Source organism: Salvia hispanica, chromosome 1, assembly GCF_023119035.1.
Source record: "Salvia hispanica cultivar TCC Black 2014 chromosome 1, UniMelb_Shisp_WGS_1.0, whole genome shotgun sequence".
NCBI classification, from domain to species: domain Eukaryota; kingdom Viridiplantae; phylum Streptophyta; class Magnoliopsida; order Lamiales; family Lamiaceae; genus Salvia; species Salvia hispanica.
In genome coordinates, this window is record NC_062965.1 from 43,763,619 (window position 1) to 43,785,018 (window position 21,400).

A 21,400-nucleotide genomic window follows, 5' to 3' on the forward strand; every position below is an offset into this window, starting at 1 on the left:
ATTTGTTTAGGTAATCCATAATAATTAAAATGAATATTAATTTATGATTTAATCAATTGGATACATTTAGTCATAGATTTGAAAAGTCAAAAAACGCATAGAAAACTCCTCATAAATCATTAAATAGAATTATTTAGTATACTATAATCACATTATAATCAGCCGTTACATATGAGGTTACATTATATTATTAATGGTATTACTTCAAAAGTCTATCAATTTTAATCTTTTCCCCCAACCATCGGTAGTTACATATTCCTACATTATTTTAATTATTTTATAAATGACATTTACTTTAGGGAGTCATTATGTGATTTTAATAAAACGTTATGTAACATTTTATAACCATCACCCAAAATTTCTAAATTTCAAGATATTGCCCAAAACTTATATATAATCCAAATAATGACCAAAACTCGTCTTTTATATATGTATAGATACGTTAAGGTGTTTTAAGTGAAGAGTAATCTCATTCCTCATTTGGTTTCATGCAAATACTATAATTAATATCGAACCAAACAGAAAGTTCACTTTCAATAAGTCCAACAATTTAATCAAACACCAAACCATGTGAAAACATACTATCCATAAATTCATGAAAATCCACTTTCATATATCTCATCTTACGGGCTTTCAGCCAAACCAAACGAACCCTTTATAGATATATGCATACATAGCAATTATACAATTATACTATATCCTAGCCTGGCTAAGATAACTTCCCAATTCAATAACCTTATTCGTTTGCGCATCCTTCTGCAGTCTTCTTTCGTTTCAGTGAAAAATAAATGGCCCCTATGGAGAAAATAATGAGCAGTACTAAAAGAGTAATTACTATAGCCAGAAAAAGAGAAAAAATCCTCATTTTTGCTTCGTGCGTGTGTTTGTGTGATGCATATGCCTAAATCATAAGCCCTATTTATAGATTGTAATTTGCAGAATAATGTGTTTAAAAAAAATTAAATATTAATGATCTATATATAATATGGGTAGTGATAAAATGCAAACTTATATATTGTACAAACTCAAAACTCCTCAACACAGCTTCAATGTTGTTTCAATACAATATCAACTCGATTGTAAAATTTCAAGATTTTAATGTCAACACAGTATCAACACAATATCAACACAACATCAATCATTGACTACCGTTGAAATTTGGTTGACATTTTCCTGTTGATGCTTTTTTTGTGATATGTTGACATTTTTCAATGGTCCAGATCATAGTTTTGAGTTTGTACAATATTTAGAGTTTTCCTTTGATCACATTCCTATATAATATTGTATATATATTTATTATAATATTATATACATATTTATTATAACAATAATATATATAGTATATATACCTAGTATAATACTCATCTATGTCATTAAAAATGAAACGTTTCCTAAAATAAAAATAACATCATCTCTACCTTTTATTCTCTCTTACTTTACTCTCTCTTGAATAACTCATAAAACAACACTACATAAAATCTCATGTCGGTAACCAAATGTTTCATACTATTTAATGGGACAGTGAGAGTATTAAATATGTATAATATGTATAATATTATATATATATATATATATATATATATATATATGAACTATAATATGATATAGTAGTATTATGTTAAAATGCATATAACATCCTGTAACACCCGCACTTTTTGAACAATAGCCGAATAAATATCACCTTGCATTAGTTGTTATTTCTTGTTTGTTCGGGTTTTAAAATGTGTGCGATCTCGATAATCATAAAAAAAAGGACAATTAATAGTTTTAGTAAATGCGGTGTAAAAATCTATGAGTTCGTTTAACACAAGTTCAAATAGAATTTGTAAAGTCCTACACTATTACTCCCTCCGCCCCGGCTAAGATGACACATTGCTTAGCCGGCACAGGATTTTAGGAGTTATTAGTTAAAGTGTTTAATTGGAGAGAGAGAAAGTGGGTGGAAGTATTAAAGTAGAGAGATAAAGAAAGATGAATATTTTAATAGGGGTGAGAAAAAGTGGTTGAGTGTATTAATTGGAGAGAGAAAGTTACCAAAAAAGGAAATGTGTCATCTTAGTTGGGACAGACTAAAAAGGAAAACGTGTCATCTTAAGCGGGACGGAGGGAGTACAATTTAAATATCGAGAATAAAGCAAAACAAGGAGACGTGCCCCGAATCTCGGCGGTTGTGCACGTTCCGGGACCTCCAACTTCATTTCGTGCTCCTATCTATTTCTACACCGCACACTTGTGGAACCTACAAAAGATAAACAAATATTAGTCGCATCACCATCACATCTTTCAAATGAAGTCAAGACTTTTGACGAAATCACATCACATCAAAGCACGGGTCCCAAACGACGGCACACGATTCCCGAACGACGGCCGTACTTGCTAGCCGTCATTTTGAGTGACGAGATGTAAGATTCTTGCCATTTTTGGTATATTGAATGATTGATTTGCCAACTTGCCCATTTTAGTAAAAAGTCTCTAACTCTTGTGTAATAGTTTGCTCCCTTTGAAACATAGAATTACCCATGTAGAACCATACATCCTCTTTACCTATAACTACTTCACCACCTTCTTTCATCTTTCTTTTGTTTCTCAAAATAAAATCTCCAACATCATTAAAGAAGAGAGCAAGTGAGATACGCATAGTGAGTTCAAGGAACAAGAGGATCAAGCTCTCTCACCCATCACCCTTTACTCCACTCTTCATGGAAGGTAAATGCTCTTAAAACCCAAGTGTTATTCATAGCTCTTTCATTTATTCTTTTTGCCAAGCATGATAGAAGAGATAGTATGCTCAACATAGTACCACGAATTTAGGTATCTCTACCAAATTCTCAATATCAACAAGTTCATATTCTAGTGAAATAACCAAGCATCCGATAATTTAAAGAAAACCAAGCCCAAGTTCATATATATCCTCATAACTCAATTAAGTAGAGCATGACCTTTGCGATAACCATAAAAGCAATAATAATAATCGGGCATGAAGCATGAATGAGAACTTAGCTTGTACGAGTGCATCTTTGAGCACCTACCGAAGGGGCGCCGCTGCTGCCTCGCTCGGAGCAGTCCGCCGCTGCCACCTCGCTCGGAGCAGTCCACCGCTGCTGCTTCGTTCAGCAGCATCACACGCTGCCGCTGCTGTCACGCGGCGGCAGCCCTACGCGCAGAACCCCCCGCCGCTGCCGCCTCTGCCGGGAAGTCGCCGCTGCTGTCACACACGCGCAGCTGCTGCCACGCGCGCACAGATGCTCGGCAGACCCCACTGCCGCTGCTGTCACCCGGTGGCAGCCCCTGCTGCCCCTGGACCGAGCAAACAACGTTGCCCTCTTCTCCACTCGCTCGACGAGCTCGGTGACTGAAATTTAACCTTAGAAAGAAATGTGAGTGTGTGTATAACATATACATGTGTTATGCGTGGCAAAGAAAAAAGGAGGGGAAGAAGAAGAGAGGGAGAAGAAGATGTACATGGAATAGTAACCGGCGACGGCATCGGAGGTCGAACGCCGCCGAGCCCTTCACGGCCGAGAGCAAGAGAGAGGGAGAAGGTGCGACGGAGGGAGTATGAAGTGTGAGATACGGTTTACTCTTGTTGGATCCAACTAAATTGATTGGACATTCTTTTAGTTAGGCCGAATTAACGAGAATGAAAAAAAGAGAGAAGTTAAGAGTTTCTTTTAAGTCTTGAGGTCCTTTTAAATTAACAAGCTTTCAATTACTCAAAGTATAGACTAAATGTTTTAAATTGGGTTCAGAGATTAATTGCATAAGTAACTGAACCTTCAATTACTCACTAAAGTACTTGATCGAGAAATTTAAATCTCCCGATGTAATTATCGCAAAGAATTGAAGTCGTTTGAACAAGATAAGAACGTAGGATGCACATCCCCCCTTAGGATCATTGCATATCATTCTTTATAAATGTTCTTTAACTAATTAGCTCGTAATAATCTTTCAAAAAAAGGGTTTTTGAGGGGTTTAATTTATTGAAGTGGATCTTTGTTGAGCCAGTATTTTGGAAGCACGAGGGGGGTTTCTAACCTATTATTAATGTGGGTTTTTTTGGGAAAAATATTTGCCATTTTTAAAAGATAAATTTTTGTTTAGCTTTTCATCCTATACTTTTATGTGGGTGAAATTTTCAAATGTTACAATGATTTATGAAGTGATTGTTTATTTAAAATCGATTTCTTTTCTACAAAAGATTGTCAAGCCATTGTTTTTGTTTGTTTAGGGTGTTTTTCCTTTTGGGTATGCCAAAAAAATGAATAAAAGAACAATGATTAAAACCTAGATTGAAATTTATTCGAGTAGTGTGCAAAAAGGAAGGACAGTCTGGGGGGGTTTTCCAATGTGTGGAAGGGAACCTATCCGCACTTAAGGGAAAGTAGAAGGCAGATTTTTGGGGAAAATTGACATGCCAACTTTAAACTCAAAATACGATTGATTTCCTTTTTATTTCCTTCTTATTTTCCCTTTATTGTCATGATTTCCTTTCTTTGCTATCCTTAGCAAAGTGCGGTCGTGACACATCCTATCTATAATTAAGACCTATAACATCCTATCTATAATTAAGACCAATCCTAGACCATTAGATTTTAAAATGAGTGGATGAGATTATAGTTCACAGATTTCAATAAATAGTATAGTATATAAAATATCAACAAAATGGTCAAATAGTCAATCTGTTATAACATAATCATTTTCATAGTTTTTTTTATATCAATATATTTGTATTACAAATATCAACACAATGGCACGAGAATATCAACATAAGTATCAGAAAATATCAACACAATTTTATTGATATTGATCATGCATTATATTGAAATTTTTTGGTGAATTTATTGATATAAAATCTGCTTATCAACATATACGAAATTAAAATTAAAATTACTATAAAATTTCATCATTCGAGAATCATCAGAATATAAGCAATTGAGATCTCGTTAGAATCCTTATGAAATTATTAATTTAATATATTTTTTACGAAATTTTTTATATAATTTAAAGTTTTAAGATAATTTAGAGGAGAAAGAAGATGGTTAGTTTTAATTACCATATTTGTTAACTAAATTTTTTAATTGAAAATATAATCCCCTTAACATTATTTCAACTACTAGATCTCCTAATCTAATGGCTATGATTTGATATTAATTTAGGTGTGATAATTAGTTAGCAATTAATCACAACTCATATTATATATAAATAGGAAAATGATCAATATAAAATTGATCTCAATATAAAATTCAAACCAAATCCTGACCATGAGATTTGTTAATCTGATATACTCCCTCTGTCCGCCATTAGCAGTCTCATTTGAGTTCGACAACGAGTTTTAAGAAATACTCCTTCCGTCCCACAAAAGATGTCACACTTTCCTTTTTAGTTTGTCCTACAAAAGATGTCACATTTCCTTTTTTGGAAAAAGTTCTCTCTCACATGAATATAAAAATTATATTTTCTCTCTCCATTTAACACACAAAACAAAACCTCCTAAAATCTCGTGCCGTCACACAAGTGTGACATCTTTTGTGAGACGGAGGGAGTATAAAGGAAAGTGAGTGAGAAAAGATAGTGGAATGTGAGGCTCATTTTTATATATTACTTTTATAATAAAATGTGAGTGAAATGAGTTAGTGGAAAGTGAGGTGTACCTACCATTTTTAGAAAAAATGAATCGGGACTCCTAATGGCGAACGGACTAAAATGGTCAACCAGGACTCCTAATGGCGAACGAAGGGAGTAATAATTAACCAAAACCACGGGACAATGAATTCATAGCTTATAACGACCATACTTATTATAATATTTTATTGGGTTGGTTTCTCGTGCTAGTACATTAATAATGTGCATTCATGTGAATTAAGCGTGTTTAATACTCCTTCCGGCCAATAATATAATAGATGTCACATTTTCTATTTTAATTTGTTTCACAAATAAGTTACATTCTTTTTTTTTGGAAAAACTCTCTCTCATATTAATATAAATAAATTATTTTTTCCACCAAATACATAAAATAATATCTTCTAAAATCTCGTGACATTTATCAAGTATGTCATCTATTAAGAGTAATAAAATCTTCAATTTATTTCATATATTCCTTAACTATTGTGAGTGATGACATGGTAACGTACTTTTTTCAGAGAATGAAAATTATAATAAAAAAAAATGAAATCAGGATAGATAGTACATCTTTATATTTCATATTAGTATATGGGTAAGATTCGTTCGACCTGTTCCGTCTCACAAATGTATGCATCCTTGGTTGGACATGAGTACATCTTTATATTTCATATTAGTATATGGGAAAGATTTATCTTAACATCTACTCCCTCCGTCCATCAATAGGAGTCATATTTTTTGGGGGCACTGAGTTTAAAAATATTAAGAAAAACGTGTGCGAAAAAGTTAGTGCAATATGAGTTTCACTTAATTCACAAAACAACACTGTATAAAATCCTATGCTAAAAAGAAGTGTTTCACTTAGAGGGGGACGAAGGTCGGGGGGGGGGGGAGTATATTATAAAATTTTCTATCCTACCATACGAGTTTTATTTTCTGGGTCCGGCATTGAGAATGAGATATAAAGAAAAAGTGATTCGAGTATTGTTAGTGAAGAAGACAAAAGTTTCCAAAAATAGAAATGAATTTTTTTTTATGAACAACCCAAAATGGAAATATTGTCTATTGTCATGGGAAGAAGGAGTATTAGATAACTACTTGGGTCACAAAATGAAACTACTTGAGCATGAAGGTTCAAGTGGCTAAAATCAAACATCTAGGATGTGAATCCGGGTAGCGCTAAATCGTCTCCGGGAGAGAAAGGTAGGTGAGGCCATGACAAGGAGCTAAACTAGACCTGAGGTCTAATTCAAACTATAATATTCCTATCAAGATGATAACCAAATTCTCTTCTAGCACTGTCATTGTCTTCATCTTAGAAAAAGCTTCACATGAGTACCCTGCACTCCTTAATCGAAGTCCGAATGAGAGAGTTATAACCGTTTTATGAAGACTGCGCAGGGTAGTGCAAAACCAGCGACCCGCTGGAATGCAAAGTGGTGCCAAATTCAACAGCGGGATTTTGAATTATTTTTTAGACTCTTCTCATTCCTTTTCCATATATAAATAGGGTTTTTTGCTTTCTTTATAATAGATAGATAGAAGTTAGATTTGAGTGTATCCCTCCTCATATGAGATGAATGCTTGAAAATTCTATAGCTGAGCTATGGTTGTTTTGTGGTTAGCTCGGGGTTAGTCACTTAGAAAATTTACACAGCTAGCTTGGAGTGGAGCCGGAGTACATGTAAATGGTTACTTGGGTGAATGTATCCAAGGGTTGCCATCATCTTGTTGGTGGAGGTTCTTGGTCTCCAAGTGGTCGTTCATTTACACACTAGTTCTTCCATTCTATATCTCCCATTAATTCAATAGTTTTGTTCTATTTATTTTAGGATGAAACCCCTGTCCTTTTTCGTGTGGTACTCCAACTCCGCCATTTATAGATATGTTTTGACTTGACACGGGTGGTCTTAAGAAATTGTTTTACTTTTATAAAAGTGAAAATGTTAGCAGAATATGAATTTCATTTTTATGTATATTAATTTATAGTAGAATATCAGTGTAATGAGTTAGTAGAGTATGAAATTCACTTAGTGAAAAAATGAAAAAAGAAGAAGTTATCTTTAAATAGAGGACATCAGAATAATGGCAAAATGTGTCAAGTTTTGACCGACAGAGGGATATTGTTTTATGCATTATGGAATTTTTTTTTTCTATTGTTGTGTTTTTACAAGAACAGGTATTGTGCTATGTTTTAGGGATTCACATTAATCCATCTAATACACATCAGAGTTCTCGACAGGGATGTTAGCGAATTTGTTTGAAGTCTTAAACAACAGAAGGAAACATTAAATAGAACCTTTGTGTCATGTACGAAGACATGCACCACCAAGAGTTATAAGTAACCTAGTAAATGAAATAAAACTGCCAAATCCACATAACACCTCCTCGCTTAACCTGCAAAATTTTGAAAAATATATGCAGGTTAAGTTTGTTTTTAGCATACAGTCAGAGATATTGAAATTTTGTTATGGTGTTTAAGTTGATAATGTATTCCAGTATTTGATTTTTTTTATCAAGTAGTTTTGTTAATAAAATAATTCAAACTTTAGATATTGACATAGGAGTTTGGTTTGTAGCTATGCTTGCATTTTATGCTGAATGCGTTTTGGCTGATTCGTTAACCGTGACTGATTAATTAAGAAGATATTGGGAAGAATTGTTTTAAGTGAAGACTAATCTCATTCCTCGTCATTTGATTTCATGCAAATACTATAATATCAAACAAAATAATCGAAAGTCCACTTTCAGTAAGTCAACAATTTAACCAAAGACCAAACCATGTGAAATTATACTATCCATAAATTCATGAAAATCCACTTTCATACATATCAATTATACTATTATATATAATGTTCAGTCATATCTCTCAATCCAATAACCTTATTTGGGTGTGCCTACTGTATCGGATTCTGTAGAAGTTTTAGTCTTCCTTCGTTTTTTATATAAATAAAAGCACGCCGAGCAACAAATAATGAAGAGGCCGCAGAGCGCGAATGCAGCTATTAGTAAAGGTCGAAGAGGAGGAAAATCTCCTGGTTTCTTTGTTTAAAATATAAGACTAGAGGGGATTGAACCCTAAACCTCTAGGTAAAAAATCAATACCTCTACCACTTCACCATTTGGTCTTAAATGAAATATTATGAACATTAATTATTGTTATATATTAACTCTATAATTGTTTGTCCACACAGATTAATAATTGTGTTTAGTTTTATACTTTAAAATAATTTTTAGTTGTGATATGTTTAATTTTAATATAAGCCTCTAAATTTTATTTTTATTGATGTAATATATATATATTATTAATATAGTTTATTACTCCATATTTACTAAATATTACTCCAAGTTTACTAATAATTCAAGTTTAATTTTATATATTAACTAATAATACTATTATAGTATATATTTATTCAAATTAACTAAAAATTGATGTTTAGTTTTATATATTGTCTATAATATTATTTCAACACATAAATATTTTGAGATAATATGAATTTTATCTATTTATTATATGTAAAATATGTACTTTTTTTTGGCTACATTAATTAAAAATTTATATATTTAATAAATATTTAAAATTTACCATTCACTTACTTTAAATACTCTTAATATTTAATTTACTTAAAATGTTTAATATATGTTTTTGTTATATGTTAATATTAGGTAATATATTACTCACTAAATTTAATATATTTTGTAAGAGTATATTTAATTTTATATTTGCAAGGTAAAACGGTTCGACTAGTGATTGAACCGGTTGGACCGGTTGAACAGTGAACCAGTAGCCTCACTAGTTCACCGGCCGATCCAGTTTTTATAGCATTGCTAAAAACTAACTAAATATAAAATTAATGACCTCAATAAATGTAGAGTTGTTGAGGTCAATATTTTAGAATGACACAATTCATCGCTTATTTATTATAATAATATTATTGGGTTGGTTTCTCGTGGATACCTTGAACACGAAAATTCAAGGAAAGAAAGAAAATATTACCTTGTTAAGCCAAATTTCTTCTTCTCCCTCCGTTTCATAGTAATAGTGTCACTTCTTTTTGGAACAGAGATTAAGAAATGAATATTAAATATAATAAGTGAAGTGAAAAGATAATAAAGTAGGAAAGAAAGAAAAGTAGAGAGAATAAAGTAAGCCATGGAATAGATTAAGTGAGGAAAAAAGTGTTACTTTTTGCTAAATAGGAAGATGACTCTAATATGATGGAACATTCCGAAATGGAAAAATGACTCCACTACTATGGAACCCGACCCATTACCTTCGGGTTCTTATTGGGCCGACCTAATAAGGACCCAAATCCTAAATGTGTGTATTCATATCGGGTTAACTTCGTGCAGATTCGTGTCAGATTATTTATAGGGCATAGAATTTACCATGTCCAAACCTTTTTCAAGCCTATAATTTTGGGCTGACAATTTTTGATCTGACAAAGTTAACCCGATATGAATACACACATTTAGGATTTGGGTCCTTATTAGGTCGGCCCAATAAGAATCCGAAGATAACGGGTTGGGTTAGGTAGGATTGGATTGGGTTAGGCTCGGGTTTGTGCTATCTGCTAAAACAATTTTAATCATGTTAATTATTTTTATTAATTGAAAAAAATATTATATTTTAAATTTATTAATAAAAACTAGTACTTATTTTATTTATAAATTACAAAAATGTTATACTTTGATTTTATTAAAAATATAATTATATATCTATTTAATTTTATTATTTAGATTTAATATTAATATACTTTAATATTATATTTAAATTTTATTATTTTGATTTAAGAAAATTATTATTATAATTTTATTATTTTTTATTTTAGAAACTACTCCTCTTTTGAGTTTTATCAAAAATGAAACAGTTTGTAACTGGCAGTTGCTTTTGAGGTTATCAAACTAATAATTACTTTTGGATTTATATAGGTGGTAACAATTCAGAGTATTTAAAATTGGCAGTAATATAAAACCAAATTTGAGGTTATTAAAAAACTTATAAAAAGAAAAAAGCATAAAAATATAATTGTAAAAAATTATATTGTACTATAAACTCAAAAAGTACTCCCGCCGTTCTACAATAAACGATGTGCTACTAACTGCAAAATGGGTAAACATGATTATATTCTTTTGATAGCATCCATTTTTATTTAAGAGGCAAACTATCTCGGAAAATGAAACGCGTCTCAGTTGTAAGACGCTTTCCCTCCGACCAATAGATCGGGTATTGTTCGAATTATCATGTGGTAGATGGATAACCATTGTTAATTAAAAAAAAGAGCAACTGTCTGTCTCGATAAATTTTCAATAATTTGTTATGCTAAAACAAAAACCAAGTTTTGCGTACTCAAAAATAATAGTACTTCTAATTAGTAAATTGAAAAACCCAGTAGGAGAATGTGGGAAAAAAATGTTTGTAGCATAATTTTATACTGAGACATCAAATTACATAAACAATTTTTTAAGAGAAACAAATGTGCTACGAGAGTAATATTACTCCCCGCGTCCCAGGAAATTTGTCTCTAATTTCTATTTTCGTCAGTCTCTAAAAATTTGTCACATTTCTTTTATCATTTTTGATAGTGGATCCACATTTCAGTAACTCATTTCCACTAACATTTTATTATAAAACTAGTGTATAAAAATAGGACTTATATTCCGCTAACTTTTTTAATCCACTTTTCTATTATATTTCTTAAAACTTGTCAAATAGTAACAAATTATAAAGGGAATAGTAACAAATTATAAAGAAGAGATGGAGTATATTTTTAATGTATTTTTTGTAGCCTAGACGGCCGCCCCAATAGTAATACTGCATATTGTTTCAATTGCAAATTAATTATCTTTAAATAATTTGTTATGATGTAATTTGGTTGTTTCTAATATGTTCATTCATCGTTAATTAAATCATTTTTGTATTTTAGAAAATTTTAAGATAATGAAGTTTTTTATTTTTGATTAAAACAATCTTCTTTTCCATTTTATTCTCTCTTAATTTACTTTTTCCTACTTTATACTTTTATCACTTAACATATTAAATATTTATTTTCTTAATTTTCATGCTGAAAAGGAATAGCCCAATTAACAAGGAATGGAGAGAGTATCTTATAGTACAAAATTATGTTGTACTAGTAATTTATTTATTTCATGGAGTACAATTTAATTTGAATTGTGTGTGAGCGAGTATATGCAAGCTCACTTTCGATATAACTCAACTCCATTAGTTTTCTTAAAATTTATAAAGTAAGTAGTTTATTTGAGCTTAGGAGCTTTTTTCCAATATTCCAATTTTGTAAAAACAGTAAATCATGATGGGTGTTTATTACCAACTCCCCAATTTTAATGGGCTAGCTAGGTCTGACTAGTCAAATTCACATGTCATTATAGTTTGTGCACGAATACAGACAAATGTCTCCTTTGCAAAAATATTACTACTACTAGTTATTTTATTCATATTTAACTATAAAATTATTATATAAAAGTAAAGATATTAGTATAATTTTCTCACTTTCATATATATAGACATAGGATAATCTAAAACCGGTTTGATTAAAATTGCATAAATGATAAACACCTGAAGAGTAAGAAATAAATTAATATAGCAAGTGTGGTTGGTTTTTAGAGTTTTAGTAGAAGACGAAAAGAGCATCTTTGGAGGGACACAGAAGTTGGAAGCCGAATTTATTAAAAGAAATACTAATAAATTCGTTGAGAATGACGATGCCAATCACCCAATGTATCACTGCACGCTTAATTATATACATCACCTCTTTTCTACTTCTACAATTCTTCTTGTGTATCATCACCATTTAATTTCTGCATCTCTCTCTCTCTCACATGGAAGCAACGCCGTTGGTGGTGGCGCAGCCGTATAAGATTACTAATTTGCAATTGAAGCGGCGGATTATCGCCATGCACAGGCCTCGATCAGTAGCCAAACACCCTCACAATTTGGATGCATCATCAACCAAAACCTCCTACAACGATAACTGGTTCGATCGTCTCGCCATCAATTATCTCTCACAAAGCTTACAATCCGCAGCAGGTACTTTTTATTTCAAAATTGAAAATTGAAATCGGATCTGCAATCGATAAATATGTAATTGAATATCTAATGCTCAGGGATGAGAAGCCGCAAGGAAGGCTACGAAGGACTGGTGGAAGCAGCAACAATGGCGTCGCGAAGATTCGATCCAATCCAACAGAAAGGAGTTGTTATTGATACGCTTAAAGCGGCACTCCCTGCTCCGCTTCTTCTTTTGGTATTTTTTCACTCTCCAATTTTGACTATAATATTCAGCTTTGCACAATCTTCTCATCACCATTGCATCACCTTTTATTCTACTACTACAGTATTATATTTTAATCTGATTTATTATGCTTAAGTAGCACTAAAGAAATTAATTGTGGATTTGAGTTGAAATTCAAATCTCAATTATTGCTGAGTTTTCCATGGTAAAAAATATTTGATGGATTTGACGTCTTATGTTAAACAATAATTTTCACTCTATTTTGTTTATTTATTTAATTAGCACTTTAATTTGTTATTTGTGTGCATTCATATCGATCCTGCAGTTGATCACACTATTTTCCATTTTATTTATAATTTCACTGTTGGGTTAGGATTCTGTCTTTAACTTTTACACTGTTAAAAAGAACATAAATTATAAATTGTAAAAAGAAAAATCATTAAATTTGGTTAAATTTGTAAGTTCCTCAACTTTTAAAAAGATCAATCATACACTGTGTTAACTAACTTTGATTAGTTTTCTTAATTGTCTCATGAATGAAATTTTCGAGATGCTATGTGTCTTGTTTTCTTGGCGTAATATATAAATTAAAGATGAGACTTTGACTAAGTGTAGTAAATGACTCATTTAAATGATCTAACATTTTGTCTACATAGTAATTTTTGCTTGTCGCATCACATAAATTTTTCCAAATACGAAATTATAGAAAATTGAGAAAGTTATCAAAGTTTATATAATTTTTAAAGTTGCACGATTGACTAGAATTTCACTAAATTTGATGTTTTTAGGAAATTTACCCATTTATTTTCAATATCCTATTCGAGTAGTGCTAAATGGCCACATTATGCCCGCCATAATATTAAAAAATTATTAAAATTCTGTGTAATTAATGTTTAATTGTTGAAATTTATGTATCTAGAGAGTAACAATTTTTTAAAGACTAATATACCCTCATATATTAGTAATGAGAATGTTAACTAACAATAGAAAGTAATATCATAATATTCAAATAAGGTATGGTATATAATAATACCTACTAAAAAAAATATAAAAATAATGCGTATATGAAACTAATAAACTGCTACTAATATATCATTACGGATTTATGGCCAAACTCACCCTATTAGTACCATGACCTTTAGATGTGTTGCATATAAGTTTACATGTTATCTATTATTATTATTATTATTATTATTATTATTATTATTATTAAGTTTAGTTATTGGTATATAATTGTATTATGTCATATGATAGTTATTTTGGCAATAATGATGGTTAAATAATATTCTAGTAGTTTTTTAACGTAATAATATTATATATTTTACATAATATATTGTGGGAATATTCTAGTAGTATCTTAAATATACCAATTATTTATAATATTAATATGTGACATGTATAAATGAAATTAAACTTTCGATTATTTGATACAATTATAATATTAAGTAATTTTATGATATGCAATACAATATAATATCATTGCATATTCACGAAAAATGGCTAACAAAATAGAATAGCTAGGAGTAACATTGTGTACAAGATTAGTTAATCTTATTTAACTTAGCGTAAAATATATCAACTATATGCAAGCATACAATATGATTTTATTTCTAATATATCCATATATATTTGTTTTAAAGTATTGAAGATTGTACATAATTTAAAGACTTATCATTAATTTTCTTGGAAATAAATATTTGTCATTATTATTATGGTGAGAGAATGGTGTATATATTTGTCATTACTACTCTTAATATTTATCGAAATAGTGGAAAAGGGTTATTGTGTAAAATCAACTTAGCATTAACTATTACTATTATTTTATTACATTAACTACTATAATTATTTACAAAAATGCCATTGTGTGGCTGGCCACATTATGGCCACATAGCATTATCCTATCCATTAACTAGCATTGTACATAAAAAAGTAATTAATTGAATAATAATAAATGTAATTCAATGCAATATTTCCTCCATCCCAAGAAAAATGACCTCTTCCTTAGATAATATGTGATTTTATACAATACTATTTTATATTAAATGAAGAAAATAAAGCAACATACTGGAGATAAAGTAAAGATAAAAAGTATTTTTAATTTTAGTAATTAATCATCTTAATAGAGGTAAATATAAAAAAGAAAGTGGTTCATTTTGAGTGGAAGGGTGGGTACTTATTTTGGAGACAATGTATCCTTTGTAGATAACGAAAAACAATCAGCCCGTTTTCTTAAATAATTTTGAATAATACATACATCTTTTCCATGAATATTAATTTTGCATTCCAATTCTCGAGTCTATAATACAGAGACAACTTCAAAATTATTTGCACTTTTATAAATTACGGAAAATATTATTTTAAATTTTGCAATTATTTGAATATATTTATAGAGGAAAATGATCAAAACAAAAATACATCTTAATACTGAAATACAGCCCAAATCATGCCCCTAAGATTATGCGATCTGAAGGTCAGTAATTAACCAAAAACACGAAAGTTCATTATTAATAAGTTTTAGGTCATTGGTAGAATTCGGATTTAATGTCTTTTTAGATCATTTTAGGTCATATTTTATTTAAATGGACTAAGAAACCAACGATGACCTAAAAATGTCATCCGTATAATTTTATTTTATTCTCCGTTTTTATTTTACGATCTAGTTTTGTACTATTAGATATACATGTATTTAAACTCAAAGATGAAACTTGTAAGCAGATAAAGAAAACGGCGCCACCGTCCACATTTTCAAGAGAGCTCTTTGCCGTCTTCACAACTATTTTTTTCGCATGGCTAATTGGTCCTTGCCAGGTATATTTTCAATTTGAGTTTTCTGTTAATTTATATTTTATCCCATATAAGAAATAAAATTATATTTTTTTTTGTTGATTGCATGTATTTGTATTTGGATTTTTATTTACTGTCATACATCTTACATTATTCGTTTTAGATATTTTATGGGTTAATTGTCTTTATAGGTGAAAGAATCAGAGTTTGAAGGGAGAAAAGAGAAGAATGTTGTGTACGTGCCAAAATGCAGGTAATTTGGCACACAAATATTGATATAGTATAATTTTATGTCTCGATTATTTCAAGAACTTGAATCTAATATTATTAATTTAAAAATGGAGGTTTCTGGAGGAGACAAATTGTGTAGGAATGTGCACTAATCTTTGCAAGATGCCTTCTCAATCGTTCATTAAGGACTCCCTTGGAATGCCCATCACTATGGTCCCCAGTATGCAATTCTCACTCTACCCACTTTTGCCAATTTATTTTATTTTAAAATGAAAAAAAAATGACTGATTTAATAGTATATCTAAATTTTAAATTTGAGTTAATTTGATAGAGTAGTCTAACTTGATAAAAACAAAAGCAAGTCATCAAGATTTGTTCACCTTGAAAGATTTGAAAGGGTGCGTTGATAAATGAAAAAGATAATCACAACCTAATCTTGAGAGATGGTGTTTGACAAATGAAACAAAATAGTCTTAACAATTTTCACATTGGTATATAGAGATAAATGAACCGTTATAAAAGTCTTGAAACAATCTCATATGGCATATATATAGGATGGGACTTTATAGATTTCTTTTATACTACTATTGATTATTTGATAATGATGCATATATAATTGTGGAAAATATCGAGAAACAGTATTTGCACTACAACTTGGTAACTCGGAATATTTAAGATGATGAAACTAAATGGAGGACCCCATTTTACATGCATATATACTGATGACACGCACAAATGACACTCATATATATGTGTGTGCACATTCTTTGAATGCTCCACTTGGTAATGAAATTAGGAGAAACATGTGACTTGCATATACATTAAATAAATGCTAGTAGTAAATTTTCCAGATTATGTATCCATTAAATAAATACTTGTAGTTCATTTTCAAGATTATAGTAGCTTAAATGGGAAGTTAGTGTTTATAGTCCAGATATTTAAGTAAATTATGTTATTTTTTTTATATAAAAAAAATAAAGTAAACAAGCGATAACTACTCTCTCCGTTTTATAGTAATTGAGTCATTTTTATCATTTTGGCACTTTTTTAATATTAGAGTCATATCACTTTTTAGTAAAAGTGAACACAATTCTACTCACTTACTTTACTCTCTTTTTATTTCTCTATCTTTTTCATTTCTTACTTTATTCTTCCTTTACTTAACTCACTTAATACAATTTTTCTTAAATCGCGTGCCGAAAAGATTCACCTTCACTACCGCCGTGGAATGGATGGAGTAATAAATAAGAATTAAAAATGAATGGAGTAATAAATAAGAAAGAAAACAAAAAAGAATGTAGAAAATTATTTGATGCATTGGGACAACCAAAAAGAAATGCACCATCCGTCCTTAAAAGTTTGTCCCATTTCACTTTTTACCATTTTTGGTAGTGGACCTCATATTCCACTAACTCATTTCTACTCATATTTAATTATAAAACTAATATATAAAAGTAGTACCCTCAATCCACTAACTTTTTCAACTCACTTTCCATTACATTCCTTAAAATCCGTGCCGGAACAAAGTGAGACGATATTTGGGGGATGGATGTAGTATTGGTTAATGTGTTTAATAGAGAGATAAAAAGTGGGTGTAAGTATTAGTAAAATAGAGAGAGAAAGAAAGATAAATATTTTAATTGGAGTGAGAAAGAGTGGTTGAGTGTATTAATTGGAGAGACAAAGTTTCTGAAAAAGGCAATGTATCATCTTATTTGGGACAAACTTAAGAGGAAAACGTGTCATCTTAAGAGCATCTCCAAGGGAGAAAGTTAAATTGAGAAGGTATATTTCTCATTTACCTTCTCAAAAAGGTAATTATACCTTCTTAAAAAATAATGTATTTCAAGGAAAGAAGGTAAATTAAAAAAACAAATAAACATAACTAACATTTTACCCTTTCTAATAAGAAGAGGTAAAGATACATTAGAGTATGATTTAAAAAAAAGAAGAGATAAATATGGTAGTTATTCTCATTTACCTCTCCATTTACCCTTTTTCTTGGAAATGGTCTAAATGAGATTGAGGAAATACTAACACTACTAGAGGCAGTAAATAAACATGAATTATTGCCACAAAATATGAACTTGATTAAATGTGAAATGCTAAATTTATTTGAAATGTCAGACTTTGAAGATATGAGCTGTGAAATGAAATTTGGTGTGGAGCCTCCCCCACAATCCTTGGATCCAGCGTTCACTCAGCCATGCTACAAGCAATGTATTACACTCTTTATATAATCTTTTAGCTAAATTTTTTATTTTGGTTGATTAAATAAGTAATACTAATATACACATATTTATGCAGGCAAGGCCATTAAAAGAAACCACAACTGCGGAAGCTAATGATGAACGTGGCTCTTTCATACTATAAACTTCCTACTTAAAACAATGTTTATCACTCTTTTCTCTCGCCTTTTGATCCTTCTAACTCTGTAAAGCTTTTTATTTTGGCATATCGATATTTGAAATTACTCTTCTACCTTTGTTGTCTCGATTATGTTTATTCGAACCACTTTCCATTTTCTTCTTTTCACCACCTTTGTTTAATACTTCCTTCGTCCTTGAAGATGTCCACATTCTTGAATGATACTCCCTCCGTCCCATAAAAGTTGAGACAAAACTTTTGGGCACGAAGATTAAGAATTTATATTAAATAAATAGGAGAGATGAAAAAAGTAGGAAAGATAAGAGAGTGTAAAGTAAATGATGGAATAAAGTAAGAGTGATTAGATGTTTTGTCTTTTGTTAAAAAAAGAAATGACTCAACTTTATTGGGACGGACTAAAAAGGAATACGACTCAATTTTTATGGGACGGAGGGAGTACAAAATTTTAGGAGAAGTTGTTAAGTGGAGTAAGTAAAGAAAAAAAAAGTTGAATATTTTAATAAGGAAAGAGGAGAGAGAGAGAATTATTTTTAAATATTAAATGTAGACATCTTGAGTGAGACTAACTAAAAATGAAAGATGAACATTTTGAGTGGGTTTGAGAGAGTATTTCATTAAATCCGTGCTGAACTTGTATAAAACCAATGTAAGGCCAATTTTGTTAGGGTTGGTATACTGAAAAACAAGTTCGCGAGAATAAAATCTTGTTTTTTTATGCAAAAACTCTACAATCCACTTTTAACCCGATTCAGTATTATTCGAGCAGTTTCACACGAATAGAATCAGTATTGTTATTACATTGTGTTTGCTTGTGCATTTATAAGATGTTTTATTAACATTTAAATGCATAAAAAGTAAACAAAACCTAAGTCTTTTGCTTAGTAGACCGGTTGTGGGCGTCATCCACTTTAAGGTAACACAGTCAGATCTATGCAATGCTTTGCAAAAGAAAAAGAAGAATTTTACAACCTAGATAGGCTTTGGCTACCTATCGTGAAAGGTTGCAATGTCAGTCCGCATATTTCTAAGCCTTACTGAAATAAGATTTCAAGTATGTTTTTTCCCTTTGTTATCCTGCTTCGCAACCGAGGTTTCACCTTTTAATCACATAGGCACATATCATGAATCAGTTCCAAAATCCACTCCTAAAACATGCATGTCTCAATGCTTTCCCTTTTTCCATTGATCTATCTTAATATCACCAATCAAAATCATGTTCATCATATAAATTTCATTCGCATCTTAACTCTAGATCTATCATCAACATATGTCACACATGAGTGTTGTAACATCCCGGAATTTAGAACCCTAATTTTAGAGCCCTAAAATTTATTATCGATGACGTGGAAGATGTGAATTATTTGATAAGTGAAATTATTACATGAGTTTATTTCATTGAGAAGTTTGAAAAGTCAAATTTGTTGACTATTATGATGTGGCATATGTGATTAATTAATTTATGAGATGAATTATTTGATTAAGGGTGAGTGAGAATATTAGAGAAAATTTCCAAAAATACTAGCCACTATTATTTTGTGATTTTCGAAAATCACATGTAGAAGGAAAGGAGTTATTTTATTTGACTTCTTATTTGATTTCTTTCCATACCTAGAATTTAAATATTCTACCAAATCTTTCCATAGCTCAAAAGATTATGCCATATATTATTTTAGTTAATAAAGAAATCCAATTCCTTATATATCAAGCAAAGTACACGCCTCTTTTTAATTCCAAGATTTGGGAGAATTCTTTTATTTTATTTATTTTGCTCCGTGATATTTTATTCTACTCCGGAAAAATACCAAACGAAATCTTGGCTAATTAGAAGCCATAATTTTCGAAAATCCCATGCTTTGTGCCCTATTCTATTTTTGTTAATTCTTCTTCCCTACTCCATAATATTTATTTATTTAATTGTGGAGAATAGAATCTTACCAAATATTCTAAAGATCTTATTGGACTCTATAAATAAGAGCCAAGACCCCAACCCTAGTTCATTATTTTCGCCCCCCTCATATTTTCGTCCCCCTCTCTTCTTCTTCATACTCTCTCAATTTTCTTCCACTTTACTCCATAAATCCTTCATCTTTTGAGAAGAAATCGAAGTTTAATCCGAGGATATTGAAGAACCAAGTCTCTACCTTATTTCTACCGATTGATTTTCTCTAAAAAGGTATTTTTGCTTAAGAGTTATGTTGTTCTTCTTCTACCCCTTCTTTTCTTTTTCTTCCAACCGATTTAATCGGTGTTCTTGAACCTTCATGCATATTAATTGAGTGAAAAAGGGATAAGAAGGGATATGGGAACATGTGTGTGTGTGTGTGTGTGTGCCGAGAGTGTGTGAGGTGTGTGTGCCGTGTGTGTGTGTTATGCGTGTGAGTGTGTGTTGTGTAGTGTGTGCTTGATGGCTAAATACTTTTGTATGACATATGATGATAGATCTAGGGTTGAGATGCTAAGAAATATATGTAAGCTAAGCGTGACTTGAAATTAGTAATTTATGATGAGTGTGACTTAGAATTATAAGTTATGAAGATTAAGGTGAATCGATGGGAAAGAGGGAAGTAACGAGACATGCATAAGTTAAGAGTCATAATTGAACCTAATTTGTGAATATGTGCCTATGTGAATTTAAAGGTGAAACCTCGGTTGCGAAGCCAGATAACGGAAAAGCGAAACTACTTGAAATCTAAGCAGTCGAGGTGGGCTTTACTCTCAAAAACTCTCTTTTATTTTGTCAAAGATAATTATCGGAGCTATAAGGGTGGTTTAACTGTTATGCCATGCCTATGTTTGTTTTATTGTGAGATTGTGTGCCTGATGCCTAGTTTGTGAGTTCGCTCCATTGGGCTATAGGGCTATGGATATGATATACGAATTCGGGTCTGAGTATGGGCCGCAAACCCTACCAGGCTGTGTACACGAGGGGATCGGGAGCCGTCCTAGCTAGTCGGCCGGTCTCGTGGGCGAAAAGCGTGGCCACGCTTTCGTCGCACCATGGAAAGATTGTGATATGTGGATGTGGAATTTGATGAGAAAATGGGGAGTTATTTTGATTGGCCAATCTATGAAAATATTTTGTGATACTCGATGATATTTTATTTTGATAAATTGTAAAACTCGAG

The 21,400-nt window shown here is 31.0% G+C and overlaps 1 protein-coding gene across 1 annotated transcript; it reads left to right on the forward strand.

Annotated features, from left to right (window-relative positions):
* The first annotated feature begins 12,361 nt into the window (after positions 1–12,361).
* LOC125202115 (beta-carotene isomerase D27, chloroplastic) lies at positions 12,362–18,422 on the forward strand. Its single transcript, XM_048100458.1, has 7 exons — positions 12,362–12,667; positions 12,745–12,884; positions 15,588–15,680; positions 15,848–15,909; positions 16,001–16,107; positions 18,015–18,107; positions 18,195–18,422. The coding sequence occupies exons 1-7, from the start codon at positions 12,460–12,462 to the stop codon at positions 18,230–18,232; spliced, it is 741 nt and encodes a 246-aa protein (XP_047956415.1). The 5' UTR covers positions 12,362–12,459; the 3' UTR covers positions 18,233–18,422.
* Positions 18,423–21,400: the final 2,978 nt, after the last annotated feature.

Bases quoted from the DNA above. Each gene is read 5' to 3' on its own strand.
- LOC125202115 (XM_048100458.1), top strand. From the start codon at position 12,460: ATGGAAGCAACGCCGTTGGTGGTGGCGCAGCCGTATAAGATTACTAAT. The intron at 12,668-12,744 runs GTACTTTTTATT...TCTAATGCTCAG, and splicing joins AAGCTTACAATCCGCAGCAG to GGATGAGAAGCCGCAAGGAA. The intron at 15,681-15,847 runs GTATATTTTCAA...TTGTCTTTATAG, and splicing joins GGCTAATTGGTCCTTGCCAG to GTGAAAGAATCAGAGTTTGA.